The sequence below is a fragment of the Marmota monax genome, unplaced genomic scaffold, assembly GCF_021218885.2.
Source record: "Marmota monax isolate L192 unplaced genomic scaffold, Marmota_monax_Labrador192_F-V1.1 WCK01_AAM20220418_F8-fsc00078, whole genome shotgun sequence".
Classification (NCBI taxonomy): Eukaryota; Metazoa; Chordata; class Mammalia; order Rodentia; family Sciuridae; genus Marmota; species Marmota monax.
The window spans coordinates 5,306,557-5,324,171 of NW_026694865.1; the positions used below are offsets into that span (position 1 = coordinate 5,306,557).

Below are 17,615 nucleotides of genomic sequence, written 5' to 3' on the forward strand. Positions count from 1 at the left end.
TGCCTTGAAGGTCCCCAAGGCAAGGTTTGGATCTGAATGTCTCCTTGTTTCTGTGGAGTAACAAGTTAGTGGTGTTTGCCGGAGAGTGACTGGGAAAATCAAGATGGCCCATCCCAAGAAAGGTAGGGGACCCTGCTCATTCATCTCTGGCAGCAGAGAGGCCAAATTGGTCTCTAGGAGGGGCTCTCTTTGGGTTCCCTGTCCCCAGATGACCCTGAACTTGGTGTGCCACTCCAAGCCCTGTGAGCATTTTGAGCTGGTGGTAGGGCGCCACCAGTGAGTGACACACTTTCTTCTTCATGGGTTCCATTTTCCTTGGATGGAGGCCATTGAGAGCTCTCTTGTTCTACCCTGTGAGAGGGGACGATGGTGAGGAAGCTGCGTCAAAGGACCTTCAGAGGCAGTGGGGGCTGCCGCAGTTCCTCAAGGGGGCCGCCTCCCTCTTCCCCTTTTTCTGGATCCAGGTAGGGTCTCCTTCCCTCCACACCCTGCTCCCTGCATAAGGGGTTCTGGTGCAGGGTTGGGAGTGAGCACCTGGGAGGTGACTCCCAGGGAGGTGGCTGCCCTGCACCCCAGGCTGTCCTTCTAGGGTTGTGTGTGAGATCATGTCCAGCTGGCAAGGGGAGGGAGGATCCCTGTGGACCTCAGGGAACCCAAACGATGGGTAGAGGTGCGGCTTTCTGACCCCCAGCAATTCCTATGGGGAGAGCAAGGACCCAAAGCCACTGGAGTAGCTAGGCTGAGAGCCGAGTGGTGAGACCTCTATCCAGAACTCCTGGCCTCACGTCCAAGGAGCTGAGCTGGGAATCAGGAGACACATGGGTGGACCCCGATCCTTCCCTGTGACCAGACCAGAGCCCACATTCTCAGGGTCAGGTGGGCACAGCTGTCAGGATGCTGATGTCCACCAGGGTCCTGGGGCTACCATTGGCAAGCTTGATATGTGAGCAGTGACCTACAGAGCTGTGCATCGTAGGGTCTTGATGCTGTCACAGCCACAGAGAAGGTGGCTCTCTTCTAAGGGAGGCAATGTGGTTTTGAACTGCTCTCAACAGGATCCCAGAATGAGTCCTTGCCTTCCACATAATGACTTTCCAGACAGTTAAAGAACTGCCTCCCTTCTCTACATCTCCCTGAATGGTGGTTTCTTTCCTAGTCTAAATATCACTTATGACTACGCAATTGATTTTCAAGTACTTCTTATGTACCAGGCTCTGGGTGAGGTGCTAGAGAGACAGGAATTGTTAAAATAGACATGCTCCTTTACCCAGAGAGTTCAAATCCAGCATGGCCTCATTCCCAGACACCCCTCCCCTTGAATATAGGAAGGTCTACAAGTCTGGCTTGATCAGGGCATTTGCTTTCCATATTTCTATCAATGTCTGTGTGAAGCTGGACAAATCACTTAACCTCTCTGGGATTCATCCTGAGGATAACATGTGCCTGCTTCCCTCTCAAGGTTAACATCTGGGATCTGACATAAGTTGGATTTTTACTTTGTTACACCAAATACAAGGTGTTGTTTACTTCCGATTCCTTGGAAACAGAGGAGCAGGAAGGGAAAGTTGTTTATTTTGGTGATGTTCTTATGACAGTAATTAATGTATCTTTTTAGACAAGCGGATCATCCATTCAACAAATGTACTAGAGTGGTTAACACTGTGATCACTGACTTTATTCGGACAACGTATATTGAGTGCTTGCTGTGTTCTGGGCTCAGTGCCAGGGCTGGGGTAGACATTATGGGTGAACAAAAGAGAGGGGTACCCCATGAAGCTGACAGCCTATTCAGAGATAGGCTTTCAATAGCTGTCCCCAGATAAATTGGAAGGACACTCTTGGTGGGTGCCATGGAGGAAAAGAATGCAGGTGATGAGAGCCAATATCAGGGAGATGTCCTTCAGAAGGGAGGATGGAGGGTCAGGTGCGGGCTGGGAGCTGAGCCCTGCAGAGTTCATGGGCGAGGCCTAGGGCTGGGAGGGAGTCCTGGCAGGGGGAATTGAATGGGCGAAGGCCCTGCGGTGGGAGGGGGTTTATGCTCTAGGAAACTAGCAGACAGTGGTGGGCAGAGGGCTGCAAGGAGGTGTCAGGATGGGGCCGAAGAGGTTCACGGGGCCAGGTCCAGTGTGGCTCCCAGCAGAACAGAACAGGCCTTGGCATCTCTGGCTGGACCCAAGTGAAGGCAGGCAAGGCCCTGAGGCTGCAGGATTTGGAGGCCTCAGTGCTGTTGGAAGTTATTTGTGGCAGCCCTGAGGCTGCTAGGCCCTGTGTAGGTGGAAGCCACTGCCCTGTGCACTCCCCTGGTCCTCCCCTCTACCGTTTGTGGGAATAGGACTCATGCCGACCTCTGACTCCCTCCCTGGACATGACTTTCCAGGGTACCTCCTGTGGCCAGCATAGTGCCCAGCCCCAGCTGGCTAGGTAGGACGGGTTCTAGCTGTGACGCTGCCATGAACTTGGTGTGTGACCTTGGCAACTCCCCTTCCTCCCCTGAGCTGCTTGGGATTCACACCTGTCTGTGTCTAATAGATGATCCTGACTCTGCACACTATGCGGAGGGAGGGGGCAGAAATGAGACCGGAAGTCAGCGGGGATGGTGGGAAAGAAGGGTCAGGAAGACAAGTTGCTCTGACAACCCAAACCTGCCCTCAGGTCATCTTCCACCTCTTCCCTTCTCCCTTTGCCAAGGTGCCAGGCTACCTCTACCCACAAGGCACCCGCCAGCTCTCCTTACACTTGTGAGGAAACAGGGTGTCCACAGCAAGTGAGTTGCCCTGGTAGCTAGCTCGTCTCCAAAACAGAAGTGGTGGAATTGCAGTTTGAACACAGGGACCTCAGCTCCTGAGCTCACGGTCTCACCGCTCTACCTCCTGACCTTGTCATGAGCCCTTGCCCATCTGTTGGGCTGTTTGTGGGTCTGTGGCAGGGCATCGCCATTCTCATTTTACAGATGAGAAAGTGAAGTTCACACAAGGTCATCAGCCGGGCCTCTGGCTCTGGGAAGGTGATCTTGCCTGGCTCGGGTCCTAGAAGCATGTGGAGTGGGGATCCTGGGAACTGGATTAACACAGGAGTGGGGCGGGGGGCACAGATGCTGGCGAACTGCAACTCCGACTGCTGGCTTCTGAGGACAAGGCAGACTCCAGGGCAACCTGTGGGCTGTCACTCTGGGTCTGATATTATTTCTGTTGCTTTGATACAATATTCTGTTGAGTGCCTGCCCTTGGTGCATTTGGGGCAGAAGCAACATTTTCTATGTTTAAAGGGCTGAATTACTTCTCACCTTTCCTCTGCTATTTTGCCCCTAGGGGAAAATAAAAGTCCTACTTTTCAGGATTTCTGGTTTCTGGAAGCACCTGTTGCCAGCACCAGGGTCCAGTTGCTTTGTAGGTGCCTCCCCACGGGCAGCATGTGTCCCTGCCCCTTCTGGCACAGATGTCTGTCCTTGTGCCTTGCAGGGTGTTGTGGTCCTCAGCAGCCAGCCAGTGCCAGGCACTGGATGGGAGGGAACAGTGGACAGGGATTTCTGTCCTCCTGCGGCTGAAGGCCCAGGCTGCCAGATGAGCCCCCAGCATGCCAGGTGATGATTTATCATGCGAGCTGCTCTAGGTGACAGGCTGAGAGAATGCTGCAGGGAATGAGAGGCTGTGCCAAGTGCCACAGCAGGGAGCCTAGAGGTCAGGGCTCTCAGCCAGCTCAAGTGTGGGAGACCTCCCACAGGTGCCTTCATGTCTTTAAGCCTCGTGATTCCCATCTGCAAAGTGGGTAAATAACAGACCTACCTTTCCTACTTAGGGGAATTGGGAAAGGAAAGGAAACGGCAGACAAATGTGCTTTAGGAACCACAAAGTGCCAGTGAATCAGTAGGAATCAGTCCTCTGGGCTCTGAAAACAGAGGCAGAAGTTTGCTTTGTCTTTCTTCAGTTATCCCCTCCTCTTCTTCCTTCCCACTCTCTTTTTCTTTTTCCCTTTCTGCAAATACCTACTGGATTTCCTCCTGATGTAAATAGCAAGCTTTGTCACAGGTCAGGGTCAGGGGAGAGAGCAGGGAACAAAGAATGCCCCATCCCACCCTTTAAGAATTTGAGACTAGTTTAGAGCCAGATGTCACCACAACTGGGGTAGAGAGTAGAATGTGGCACTCCTCTGCCCCCTGGAGTTCCGGGCAGGATGCATCAGGGGCCGAACCTTAAATAAAAGGTGGAAAGGGGGATGGGCAGCAGGAGGGCAGGGAGGGCCCAGCATCCCAGAGGGATCCACTGTTGGGTGGCAAGAGGAAGGGATACAGGGACCCAAAGAGGACACCCACTGTGGGGCTGCTCTCTTGGCTGGAAGGTGATGTCCTCTCAGGCACTGGTGCTGGACCAATCTGGGGGACCGTCAGCCTCCTCCCTGTGGCCCACCGACTCCCACAGCCCCTGTGCAGCTCCGATATGAAATGTCAGGCCAGGGGCACGTCCACCCTCCCTCTTTTTTCCCTCCTTTGCCCCCACCCCAAACGGCCATAATGACTGGGTAGATGAGGGACTTTCGTGGGGGAGGAGGAGGAAGAGGGCAGTGGGTCGGGGAGGTCGAGGCTCCTAGGCTCTGCCCAGGGAAGATGCTTCAGGTGGGACTTTGGATCAATGAATGAAAAGGGGAAGTAGAAAAAAGGAAAGTGAAGAAGTAAGTGAGAGGATGGGACAGAAGACAGGAACGCACAGGGAGAGGGCGGGAGGAAGGCCCTGCACTGGATTAGGCTGATGAGGCTGGGAGGCGGAGAACAAGGCTCTTATCTGAACAAATCAATACTCCGTTCAGCGTGACACAGGCCTGAACACCATCTGGGGAATTCCGTGCGATTGTGTTATTGGGTCTCTCAGTGTTGTTCAGGGTCCCCTGGGACATTGGTGCTTTGTCCCCTCCCTGTGCTGCTGGCCTCCCACACACAGGGCAGTGAGACCCTGGGGAACCTGCTATTGGCTGTTCTGGGCTGGCTATGACAGAGCCCAGGTCATTGCCAGGGAAGTGACTTCTCAGGCCCCGCTCAGCCCCAGAACTGACCTTCAGGCAGTGGCCGGAAATGAAACTTCTTCCGAATCTGCTGGGAGCCCCGAGCCCCCAGGATTCTCTGTAGTTGCAGTTGCTCTTGGACTAATCAGGGTGGGGACAATGATGCCCTCCTCTCCCAGAGGGTGTCGTGGGAGATCCTCAAGGCCTTCTCCAGAGGGCCTGGCCTTTTATGAACACAAAATGTATTTATCTTCGGCACAGCTAAAAATTCTCCTGGCTTAAAATTTATTAGTTACAAAAAGGGGTGCAGATGAACCCCATCCCTGGTCCCCCCTTCCTGGAGGAGACCAGCAATATCAGTTTTTTGCATCTTTCCAGATGTTCTATGTGTCTATGAGGAAAGACATATGCGAATTCTTTCCCTATACTTTTAAATTTTTCCACAAAATGTTGAGTAATTTGAACTCTGCTCTGCTTTGGCCTTTTTTCCTCTTTAGCTTAGTCCTGTGTCCTTTGTGGAGCAGGAAGTGCCTGGGGTTCCTTGTTGTGACTGCATAGTATTCCACGGGGTGGCTGTGCTGTCACTTATGTAACCTTCTCTTGTGGATACCAAGTTATTTCCAGGCTTTTGCTGTTGTTGCCAGTGCTGCAGTCAAGGACCCAGCACACTTACCATGTCCTCAGGTTCAAGTGTATTGAGATGGTGCTTTCCCCTCGGAGACATAGACAGGCCAGTGGATAAAATGGGTGGGAAAGAACAAGATCTCTGATCTTCTCCTCCCCTCTCTATAGTCCTCCACGCAGCTGTGGGGCTGCTCCAGGGCAGGCCAGGGTGAGGGCGGGGGCATCCTGCAGGGTCAGCCCAGGAGGGACAGTATGGAATGTCATTCCCCCCTCCCCAGGTCACCAGGGCTGGTATGATGGCCCATTCTTAGCCCAGGTGACCCTCCTCTGACCACTGGAGTTCAGAGGAGAAAGCTGGTCCAATTCTGCTTCCAGGACTCCTGTCAGCCCAGCGTGGTGTTTCTTCATGTCACCTTCAAGGTTCCCCTCCTCTGCCAGAAAGGCTCCCGACTCCCCCAGCCCACGGGCCAGCATCACCCTTTATCTGGCTGCCCTACAGGCTTAGGTCTGCTGGGGGGGGGGCACATGGGGCCGCTCTAGATCTCTGCCCTCTCATCTCTGGGTTTGATTCTGGCTGTGCCAATTAGACTGTGTGACAGGTGATAGTGATTTTTTAAAGTTTATTTAAAAATAATGTTAAAGCAGTAAATGTTCTAATGTTATTTGAAACGTAAGGCAGTAACTGTGGACTTACCTCTGGGTCAGAGATAGTCTGGATCAAGGAAGAGGATGGGGTGGGGATGGAAATCCATTTCCAGAAGCTCTAGTCAGGGCAGCCCTGAACATCCCCAGCTCATAGAATGTCAGGCTGCAAGAGCTCCGGGAATCTGTCCTGCCACCTTGTCATTGTTCAGGGGAGCGTGACCATCCACCTGGCTTATTAACCACGGAGCTGGGCACGGGCAGAGGCTTCTCCGTTTGCAGGCCAGGGGTGGTAAAGGGTCATTTCAAAGATGAGAAGTACAAGCTAATTTCCTGGGAAGGCAGGAAATCCCTAAACACAGCTCGGTGAGAAACAAACGCAGCCTACACGGAGAAAAGAGTGATTTTGCTGAGGACTAAATCATAAAATCACAGACTTCCAGAGAGGGGAAGGGAATTTAGGCGTCCCCAGGCTGCCAAAGGTGCTGGAGGGAAGGCAGGGTGGGGGCGGGAGAAACAAAAGACAGTGACCTTCACAGAGGACTCTCCCATCCAATTTGCATTATTTTTATTAAAGCCCTAAATCAGTGGTGCTAAGTAGCTCCTGATTTGGCTTCTCATACAAGTGAGATTTAAAACCGGTGGGACCACGGGCTGCTTGCCACTGGGGATGCGGCTGTGACAGATCTCATATGCCTTGGGGTGGCCTTCATCATGCCAGATAGTGGCAGCAGCCTGGATGCAGACCCAGGACAAAGACTAACTTTCAAGGAAGGACCCTTCTCCATGGGTGGGCACCTTCTGTCCCAGCCACACCCTACTCAAAGCCGTGGGTTCCTGTCACTCTGTCTAATGGCCTTTTCAGATCTTAATAGGGAAAAGTCTCCGGAAACTTGTCGTGTGGAATCAAAAGGAAATATGGGCTGGGAGCAGGGAAGGGCAGACTCAGCACCACCGCATGCAAGTTTCAAGAAGGCAGAGGCTTCAGCTCAGTGAAGCAAAGAGCTTTCTAGTGATCAGAACTGTTCCTAAATGCAAGGGACCATGTTGATTCATTTGCTCATACATTCAGCAAAGGTTTATTAAGCTTCTTTGAGTCAGTACCATGCTGGGCTTGAGGGCACAAGGGTGAGAGAGAGAGAGAGAAAGAGAGAGAGAAACAGTATCCTCCTTTCAGAGGCTCCTCGTCCAATGTTGAAGATGGTTGAAGAGCCAGTGATATGTGACTTATTCCAGTATGGGGTAGGACATGTGCTAGAAAACACATATCAGGAAATCTAACCTATTAAGGGTGGCTGTGGATGGCTTTCTAAAACAGGCAATATTTGAAATGAAAGATGAGTCAGCCAGGTGAGGAGGAGGCAGTAGGGGAGACCAGCACATACAAAGGCCCAGGGGTTGGAGAGAACCATTCTTACTTGAGGACATGAATGCAATTAGGTGAGGCCAGAGCTCAGTAGAGAGTTGGCATGAGACATGGAGAGGGGCTGCAAACACTGGATGGGTGGCAGCAATGGGGACAGTATTATTACTTGGCACCTTCTGCCCCTAGATGCTATGGTTCTGGGTGTCAGCTAAATTTCCTGAGTTCAGCATGTTTGAGGGTCAAGTATGGGCTGCCTTCTCCTAGACCAATGATGTCTCTTAGCTGGGATTTCTGGGACCCTTGGTGGAAGTCTCCTCTTCCAAATACCTTATAGGCATCATCCCATTTATTCTCCATGACCTTTGATTCAGATGATGCCATTAGTCCACATTTACAGATGGGGCACACGAGGCTTCCCAAGAGTGGGTCATTTTAACTAACACACAGCTCACTCACTAGGTAGAAGCATCTGGACCCCAACCCAGGCCTGCCAAACCTGAAGTCCACGTACTGAGCCACTCCTGTGTGCTCGGGGCCTCCCTGCTAGAGAGCGGGCAGTGGGCCCCCATCTGCCTCTCCTTCTTCCCACCACTGCCTCCTTGGGGGTCTCACAGGTGCTGCTAGAACAGACCGCTACCTTGGGGAAGGCAAGTTGCAAGGCAGAAGCAGGGGATGAGTTTTTAAATCAGAGCACTAAAAAAATGCTTGACAAGCCTCATGTTTTGCTTTCCTCGTAGGTGGTAAGGATCAATTTCCCAAAGAAAAAAAAATCAATCAGTTGGAATGTGTCTTTCTGGAAAAAGTCTGGCATCTGTCAAATGGGGAAAAAAAGACCCAGAAAAAGATTTTCTTGGGTCGTGTGCTAGAGGTTGCTGACTCAGGCCGTATGTTCCAACATCATTAACAAGTTGAAAGTTGTTGCTCCTTTCAGGAATACGGTATTGGTGGTTTGAACAGCTCAGCTGGGAGAATCCTCTACAAAGCGAAGAAGGCTGGGGGTTCCGGGAGCAGGCCGGCAGCAGACCCGGGGCCTGTGCCTCTATTAAGGGAATTGCCAGCCATGCTGGGCTTTTAATCAGGCCCAGTGGCAGGAAGAACTGCTGTATGCAGGAACTTGATAGGAATGTTCTGGCAAGTTGAAAACTTTAATTGGTAAACAATTATTAACAGTTAAGCCATATTGAGGCAAGTCAGGTTAGTATCTTAGGGTGATTGGTAGAGGTACAAGGAAAGTCCCAGGGGAGTCTGTCATCTGATGCTGACATTTGATGATAGGTGGCCCCCGGGGGCTCCAGACTGGGATGGAGAGGCCCAAACCTCGGGCTGTCGTCCTTCCTGTTCATCTTTTCTGGGACATTTCTTTCTATTAGCTGAAGTCACTGGACTTTTTCTGAAGAGCATTTTGCTGTCCCACCATGGGGGGATTTGGGCCTTGGTATAGCTTTGGTTTCTCATCCTGGTGTGGGCCACCTGGGAGACAGGTGGGATCCTGATGAGGGGAGGGGAGGACCCACTGCAGATTCAGACATTCATTCAACATAGGCTTATCAAGCACTGTCATGTGCCAGGTACTATGCTAGTTGCTGGGGCATAGAGGGAATGGAGAGACCCATGCCTTGCCTTGGTGGAGTTGATGGGAGATGGACTGGCAGGACCACTGTGCCATTGGGCAGGGAGCAGGGAGGGTCCCTAACCCCACCTGGGGCCAGGGGTGGGCAGAGCAGTCGGGGGAGTGGTATTCAAGTTAATGTGAAAGCTAAACACAGGTGAGTGGTGAGAAAGGGGGTGTGGCTGGAGTTCAGGGCTGTATGAAGTCCCTATGTGTGTGTGTGTGTGTGTGTGTGTATAGGGGGATTCTTCACAATGGAGACCCTTCAGTGGCACTGAGGACAGCCAAGTGTGCAAACTGGAGAAGTGAAAGGGCAGATGAAAGGAGACTTTCTGCACAGAACCCTGAAAGGCAAGATTTCCCTGGTCTATAGCCAAGCACGGTGGCACACACTTGTAATCCCAGCGGCTCGGGAGGCTCAGGCAGGAGGATCATGAGTTCAAAGCCAGCCTCAGCAACTTATCAAGGCCCTAAGCAACTCAGGGAGACACTATCTCTAAATAAAATACAAAAGGGCTGGGAGGCTGGGATTATGGCTCAGTGGTAGAATGCTTGCCTAGCACACTAAGCAAAGTACTGGGTTTGATTCTCAGCACTGCATAAAATAAATAAATAAAGGTATTGTGTCCACCTACAACTAAAGGTAAAATGGGGAGGGGCTGGGGATGTGGCTCAGTGGTTAAGCATCCCTGAGTTCAATCTCCAATACCAAAAAAAAAGGTTTCCCTGGCCTGTTGTGGGGTGGAGGAGGCTGGTTCCATGCAGGGTGGAGAAGGCTGGTTCTGTGCCTGGCAAACACATGGGTGGGGTGCCCAGGAAATGCATTATGAGCATCCAATTAAGTGTCACCTTCCCATGCCCTCCCCTGTCCCCCCACATGTGTAAGCATTGCCCCCTCCTTGATGGGACCCATCCTGCACGCTGAACTGGCTGTCATTTTAGCACCAATGACATTTTAGTGCCTTGCTTACTGGCTCACTCAACTGAGCCATAAAAGCAGGAACTGTGGCGTATTTGCTTACGGTGCCCTCAGCATCTAGCACAGTATCTGGCACATAAGTGCTTAATAAGTGCTTTCAAAGTGAGTGAGAACTCAGAGGCAGGGAAATGGGTTAGAAGAACTTGGAAAAATGACCCAGCTAGGTCCCCAGTGCCCGGCACTGTTCTAAGCAGTCTGTGTGCATTAGTGATGTAATTTTGTAGCAAATTTAGGCCATATATGGGCCATTCTCCCTGTCTCACAGGTGAAAAAATTGTCTAGGAGAAGTTAAATAACTTGTCTGAGATCACACACCAGGAAGTGGCAGAACACAAACTTGAACCCAGCCCATCCCTTCCAAGTCTGTTCTCTGATTTCCTCACTGTCCTGGCTTAGGAATTCTGAGTGCAGACCTTGTACCTCTGTGCACAGCTTGCTGCAAAGTATCTGAGGGTGGGACTGCTCCCCATGGCCCCCAGACTCTGCTCTTTGGGGAAGGGATCAAGAGCAGGCAGGGGGAGGATTCACTGCTGGGGACGCTGAGGGCAGGGGAAGGCCTGCCCTTCTATATTCTGGCTCTCTCTCAGGAGGAGCTTGATAAACACTGCACATGTTTGTGGGTATTTGCACGAACGAGCAGAGGTTGTATGGGAGCAGGGAGGACTCTGGTCCCCCAACCTGACACAAGCTGATATTTCCCCCCAAAACACACAGGAGGAAGGGTCTGGCAGCCAGAACAGTGGCCAACTTTGGTTCCATGCTTCTCCTCCGTGAGAACCAGAAAAGGAAGGGGGATATGCACAGTGCTCCCCACGTATTATCATCCTCCCGCAGGCTGCCCCTGGCCTGCGTCTCTTCCTTCCCTGCCCCATCCCAGCACCTCTAGTCTACCTGTCCCTGCCTCAGGGAATGGGGAATTCTGTCCAGTCCTAATTCAGGCCATCCTATCATCCTCTGAGCTGGAGATGAAATGAGCCTAAGAATTCTCTGGGCTATGTCATCCCAGGTCCCCTGCCCAGTTGTGGGAAGAAGAATATAGTAACCACACACACACACACACACACACACACACGCACAGACACACACGCACACACACACACGCATGCACACACACGCACACACACACTAGTTGGGGGAGGCAACACTTACAACTAGCCTCTGAATCCAGGTACTTTGCATGATTTTCACTTGCTACTCACAGCGATGCTGAAGTCAGTGGCTATTTTATGGATTGGAAACTGAGAGCCAGAGAAGTTGCCCGAGGATACATGGCAAATCAGTGGCCAAGCCAGGGCCCTGGCTTTTAAGTAGTGCTGTGCGGCTGCCAGAGAGTAATGACCAACCGGGGCACCTCCAAAGTGAAGACGAGTGGCTCTGGGCCTCCGCAGCAAGTTGGGTAGGGGGACACCTGCAGAACCCTGGCCCCCAAACCAGGAGAGGGCTGGGTGCTTAGTGTCCTCTGGTGTATCAGCCCTGCAGGTGAAGTGCTGCTTTTCTAAAATTGTTCATGTCTTGGAGCCAGATGTGGCCATAGCAATTTGAAGCCAGTTCTGGACATGCTGAGAAGAAGGGCCAGCTTTTTGGACTCTTCAGACTGTGGAGGGGACTCGGTGTTGGTAGTTATAAAGGATGGAGTGATACACATCTTGTGAATTGTTTTAGAAATCCCCTTGGAGATTCCTCGAGTCCCCCTATACACACACACACCATGGGCCATGGGCTGTGTGACCTTGGGTATGGCAGAATCACTCATGCTAAGCATGTCACCTCAGAATTGGCACTTGGGCCCACTTGGATGTAGGTCATTTTGTTTCTAAGCTGAATCCAATGACAACCTGATCTGAGGCTCCTGCCAAGAATGCTAATGGTGGGCTGATCAATGTGCCTTGGGGCTCTGGGTCCAGGGGATGCACCAGAAGCCACATGCCATAGAATTCTGGGAGGTTGATACCCTGTCCCTGACCCCTAGGCCTTCTGCTCTCACTAGGTATCCAGCTCAGTTGGCCAGGGAGCATAGAAGTTGTCTTTATTTATCTTGACCTTTCCATGTGAGTAATTTTTATCGTTCCATTAACTAGTGAGACCATTTGCAAACCGCCAAGCAAAATATATTACCACCGACACCTCAGGGACTTGTGGGTCATCTCGGGTGGAATGCTAATAGAACTGAGAATTGATTCAGGCCCCCCACGTGTGAGGATCAACAGATCTCAGGCCACTTTGGGTCAGGGAAGGACCTGTGTTGTCTCAGCAGTTTGCAGAGGAGACCCCAAGTCTGGTTCATCTATCTTTGTCTGTGCCACATTCTGCATCCTGGATCCTACAAGCTCACCTGCCCCAGGACTGATGACCCAGTCCATGGTCTGCACCACAGAGCACACTTGTCCCCATGCCAGTCTCCATAGGTGTCGGGATTCTTCTCAAATGTGGTTTGAATCAGCCGGAAAGCCAGCAGCTGCTGCCGTGGCACCCTGACACCCCAGAGCTGGAGGGAACATCCAGATTCTGTCATTTTAGACAGAGAAACTGAGGCCCATTGGAGGGAGGGGCTTCAGTGACAGAGCTGGTGCTGGGACTTTCTTCTCTCAAACTGTGTCCAGGTGGCACTGGAGCCTGTGGGTAAGAGCAGGCCACTGTGAGTTCACACCTCGGGGTGGCCTCCCGTCAGTTAGGGCTGTGGCAAGAAACAGTGGCACGTTGCGGAGCCACCAAGGAGAGTGAGTGAGAAGGTGGTTATTTGTAAGCACGTCAACAATGAGGAGAGACTACCATCCCCAAGCCCAGGAAACCCTGCTGGGACCTTGAGCCAGAATGGAGAAGGACCATCCCACGGGCTGCCTCCTCACGGGTGAACCTTGCCTTTTGCCACCCCCCACCCACTGCTGTTTCCCATCCAGAAACCGGAAGCCAAGGAAGCCCCTTAATGCCATCGATGCAGGTCACTTCCCAGCAGAGGAGGGTGGAGAAGGTGGGGCGTGGGTCTGGAGAGGCAAATGGAAGAGATCAAGCACATGCCTCCTCAAGGGGTAAAACTTGGTTCTCGATGCACGGGGTACTGGTGGCATTTGAATTTCATGGGAAGGAAAATTAAGAAAAAAATGTCTAAAAAATCCTGCTGTGGAGGAGGGGGCAATAAGGAACAAAAAGGTTTGGGAGCACGGATCTAGCACATTCTCTTGCTAACTGTGTGGATTTGCCCTTCTGCGTCTGTTTCCCAGCTGGGTGTGGAGAGCGGGCTGGACGACCTCCCGGGTTACAGAGGACCATGTGCACTCAATGCCTTCTCATGTGGCCCTTTTCCCCTTTCACTCACCATAGCTTCTAGCTCACTAGAGATGCTCCTGGCACCCCTGGGTCCAGCCCCAGCATCCTGGATCAGTCTTTGCTCTTAACCACCCATGTCCTGCTTCTCACTAAAGATACTTGTAGCATGCCAGGATATTAGGTCAGGACAGGGGCAGGAGGGTAGATGGGGCTGGGGAACTGAGAGCAGCAATTCACATTTCTCAATGGGGCTGGGAAAGGGGGAGTGCCACCTCCAGTCACATAGCTGGTCACATGGGAGCCTGCATTAGACTCCCTGCCCTGAGAACCAATGGACACACAGCAGTGGGAAGAGGGACTTGGCAAAAGCTCTGTGTAGAGATATAGGAGCCAGAGAAGGAGGCCAGGGGGCGCAGAACCCTAGCCCAGACCCTCCCAGTTGTCAGTCAGAGTGGGATCATGGCTCAGAAAGAACTTAGGGGACCCTCCACTCTAGGTCAGCTGTGTGTAAACCCTAGGCCTCTGTGGAGGGGCTGCCTACCACTGGCTTCCCTGGGGTCCTGGTTAGGAGGGGGCTGCCCCAGCCCCAGGGAGGGTAATGGAGCCTCGGAGCCTCACCTTCATCACCCCCTAGGCAACTCTCCCCACAGCACCCCAGCCCCGCCCCATCAGGTGTTCAAACACAAGTGGCTCAAACGTCAGACACGACATCGGAGCCGCAGGAATTCACCATCAATATTTCAGGCTTCAACACCGTCTGAACAACACTTATGAAATGTGATGGGTTGAGGTTTTAACAAGCACAGAAATAATACCAGGATGATAAGAAGCAGAAGTGGGCAGTGATGTCTAGAGCGGGACACAGCCATATCCCTGGACGCAGGCCAAGGTTTGTGGGATGACCGCCCATGTGCAGAGTCACCAGGGCCTAGTGTGCTGGACACAGCTCTGAGTCGGGGCCTGTGTCTGCAGTCTGGCAGGAGGTGCTTGGCAGACTGTCTCTCAGATCCCTGGAACTTTGGAGGGGACCGTGGAAAAGGCAGTGTAATGTGGAGCTTGCTCAGAGCATCCAAAGGCCATTCCCTGCCAGCGAGGGAGAACGTGCAGGAGCTAGGCCAGTGGTCCATTCTCTAGGGTCAGAGAGCAGAGAAGGTGACAGGGCACTATGTGGCCCTCCTTCTCAGACTTCCCTTCCCCTCCCTCCGCAGATACCCAGTATATCAAAGCAGCTCTTCTCCTGCCCTTGCTGGTCGTCTTGGGGACAGCTGCAGCACTCTATGCTGCCCACTCTGCACTGGCTCTTCCAGCCCCCGAGCCGTGTGGTCCAGTGTGAGAGAGACGTGAAAGGCAAAGGTCCTGGTCTTGAGTGTTTCGCCTCCTCCTCCTTCAGAGGCCTCTCTCTCCAGGAGCCTCATCCTTGAACTTCTCCCTTCCTGGCCGAGAGGCTGCACACTGTCCATGAGGTCACGGACACTCAGGCCTCAGGTTCTCTATGTTTAAGGTCAAGGGCTGTACACGATTTTTTTCTCTGAGGTCTAATCCAGCCCCGACACTTGGCAGTTCACGATTCACTGCCTGCTCTCACTGTCTTGGCAGAGACCCCGGGGATCAAGGTGTTGCTCTCTGCAGTTGGAGGTGTCACTGAGCTAATCTGACAAGCTGTAATGCAAATGGGCCCAGCTGTGGCGTGTGCAGGGCCTTTGCCTGTGGGGTAGGGATGGGGGACAAGGAGCTGCTCCAAAGACTGGGAGCTGTCTGGGCCAAGGGGCTGGCATTGATGGGGAGCTAGGGGCTGGACACCTGGTGTCCAGTGTGTGCTGGGGACATTGACCCACTAAAACTTGTTTGGAAAGTCCAGTGGGGACAGGAGTGACTAGTTGGGGTCTCACTAGTGGCCAGGAGAGCAGCTCACTGTGGCTCTAGGTAGAGCTGGCACCTGGGGTCAGGGTGTAGCCTGGTTCTTCAGTGAAAGCTGGGTTGGCCGTTCCTGGGGCTCTGGGGAAGCAGGGTCTGGCACTGTGGATATCTTCAGCACAAACCAGTGCTCTCCCTGAAAGCCACTTGTACAGAGAAGGACTCTGGTGGCAGGCCTCTCCAGACATGCCACCTTGCAAACTTGCTGTGGACAGACTGACTCCAGACCACTGAGTCCTGGGCATCTGAAATGGCTCTCTTGAGGCAACAGGTTCAAGGTCAGGCTCTATTGGTATGGGCCAAAGGACACCATACCAATCACAAAAAGGACCTTCTTATCTAACCTAGGAGTGCCTTCTCAGTGGACATTGGAACAGGTGGATGGGTATTGGCAGGTCAGTGGCAGTCCCTGACAACTCACCAAGGGGGCCACCCACTTTCCCTCCCAGGCCAAAATGGCAAAGAGAAGGTCTCTAGTTGCTTTCAGGAAAAAAGCCCTTCATGTAGATCCCATCTGGGACATTGACAGGGTCGATCGTAGCAACTGATTTCCTAAGCCTTCAAAATTGGTAGTGGGTGTTTTCTCTAATCCTTCACTGATGGATTAGATGGTGGGGCAGATCTCTCAGGAGCAAAGGATGACCTTGAGAAAATGTGGATTCTGTCAAAAGAAGAAAGAAATAATCTCCCCCTTCACCCTGCTGTCAATAAGCCTCCCTGGCGCTGGCGTGGATGGAACCTTTGCTTGCTGCTGCAGCCTCGTGGCTCGGGAGCATTTGACTGCGTGATAAGAAATTGCCAGGCGCTTTCTAATTACAATTATCATCATCGTGGATGTCTCTCTTAATTACTTTCTTATAATTAGCTGTTGCTTTTTCCTCAGCATTTGTGTACTTTTCAGATTTGCTGACATTTGAGAGCCCCAAAATAGGGACAATTGGGGAGGGGGGGGCAGAAAGGTGGGGGAAAGGTGCCCGTTCTCTTCCGGCAGCCTGGTACATTTGGGCGCCTTTGCAGAAAGAAGTTGAGGCCGGAAAAAGGAAAGGAACAGGTGACTGATGGAGCAGGTGGGGTGGGAGCACAGGAGTGGGACAGTGGTTTGCAGAGTACTTCAGAGGTTTAAGCGTATGGAGGGGCTAGTTTTGAAAAGCCACTGAGGCCCATTTCTTGGGCTTGGGTTTCATCTTAGGATGTGACACTGGACATCAGTTCATTTCAGAGCTAGGCCACTCGCACCATGAGGGACTTGATTTTTCGTCCTGAGCATCTCTGGCACCGGGGAGCTATGACAAGGTGGGTGTTGCTCCTCGCCCAGGGGTTGGTTTTCACTGTTCTGTTCTCTCTCCCTCTCTCCACGCCCCTCAGCCCTGTGTACGGAGGAGTGCGTGCACGGCCGCTGTGTCTCCCCGGATACCTGCCACTGTGAGCCTGGCTGGGGAGGGCCTGACTGTTCCAGCGGTGAGTCTGGTGTCTTTGAGGGTCAGGTGGCCCACTGGTTATGACTTGGGAGAGGGCTGGGGCATGTGCATGCTTATCCTTGTGTTAGGATAGGGTGACTTAGGATGGGCTGCCTGAGCTGGCATGGGCCGTTCATGTGTGAAGGTATTTGTGGGGGCGGCAGGCTCTAGGGGGTATGGGGTGGTGGTTTAGGGGGGGTCTATGAGGGTCTGTGTGTTTAAAATAAGGAATTGTGGGGCCATCTGTACTACTGTGACTTTGGATGGAACACCTCTGGATGGTCTCTGCGAATTGAAGTGAACTTGGGGTGCTGCCAAAGGGTGCAGGCGCTGGAGGTTACCGTGATCTAGTTTGTCCTTGGCTTTGCTGGTACAAAGGCTTAGTTTTCTGGGTGTCCACAGAGGCACAGGGGGACTGATTTATGAGACTGGTGGACACTGAGATATCTCTGTGCCCCTAAAGGTAGGAGAAGGGGACGCTCGTGGGAGCAGGTCATTGTGTTCCTTCATCCTTGTGCATAGATGGTTCACATTCTCCTGGGAAGCTTCCTGGTGAACATGGAATGAGGAGGGTGCTCTTGGGGCTAACCAGTGACCCACAATAGCCTGGGGTGTCATCTCTACTATGCGGCTGGTCACCAAGAGGATGAGGTGCACCTGGCAGCTACCTGTGGAATTCTCTTCCAAGACCCCAGTTGAATAAAGATCCTTCCCCTCTCCACTCATTTCCCCCAGTGACCCCTTTCCATGGGCACACTCTGCAGTCAG

General features: G+C 52.5%; 1 protein-coding gene across 1 annotated transcript in view; it reads left to right on the forward strand.

Annotated features, from left to right (window-relative positions):
* Positions 1-16,892, forward strand: part of LOC131423492 (multiple epidermal growth factor-like domains protein 11) — a 151,401-nt gene extending 134,509 nt beyond the window's left edge. The window contains exon 5 of the mRNA XM_058573301.1: positions 16,756-16,892. Coding sequence (XP_058429284.1) covers positions 16,756-16,892 — 137 coding nt within the window. The remainder of the gene's footprint in view (positions 1-16,755) is intronic.
* The last annotated feature ends 723 nt before the right edge of the window (positions 16,893-17,615 follow it).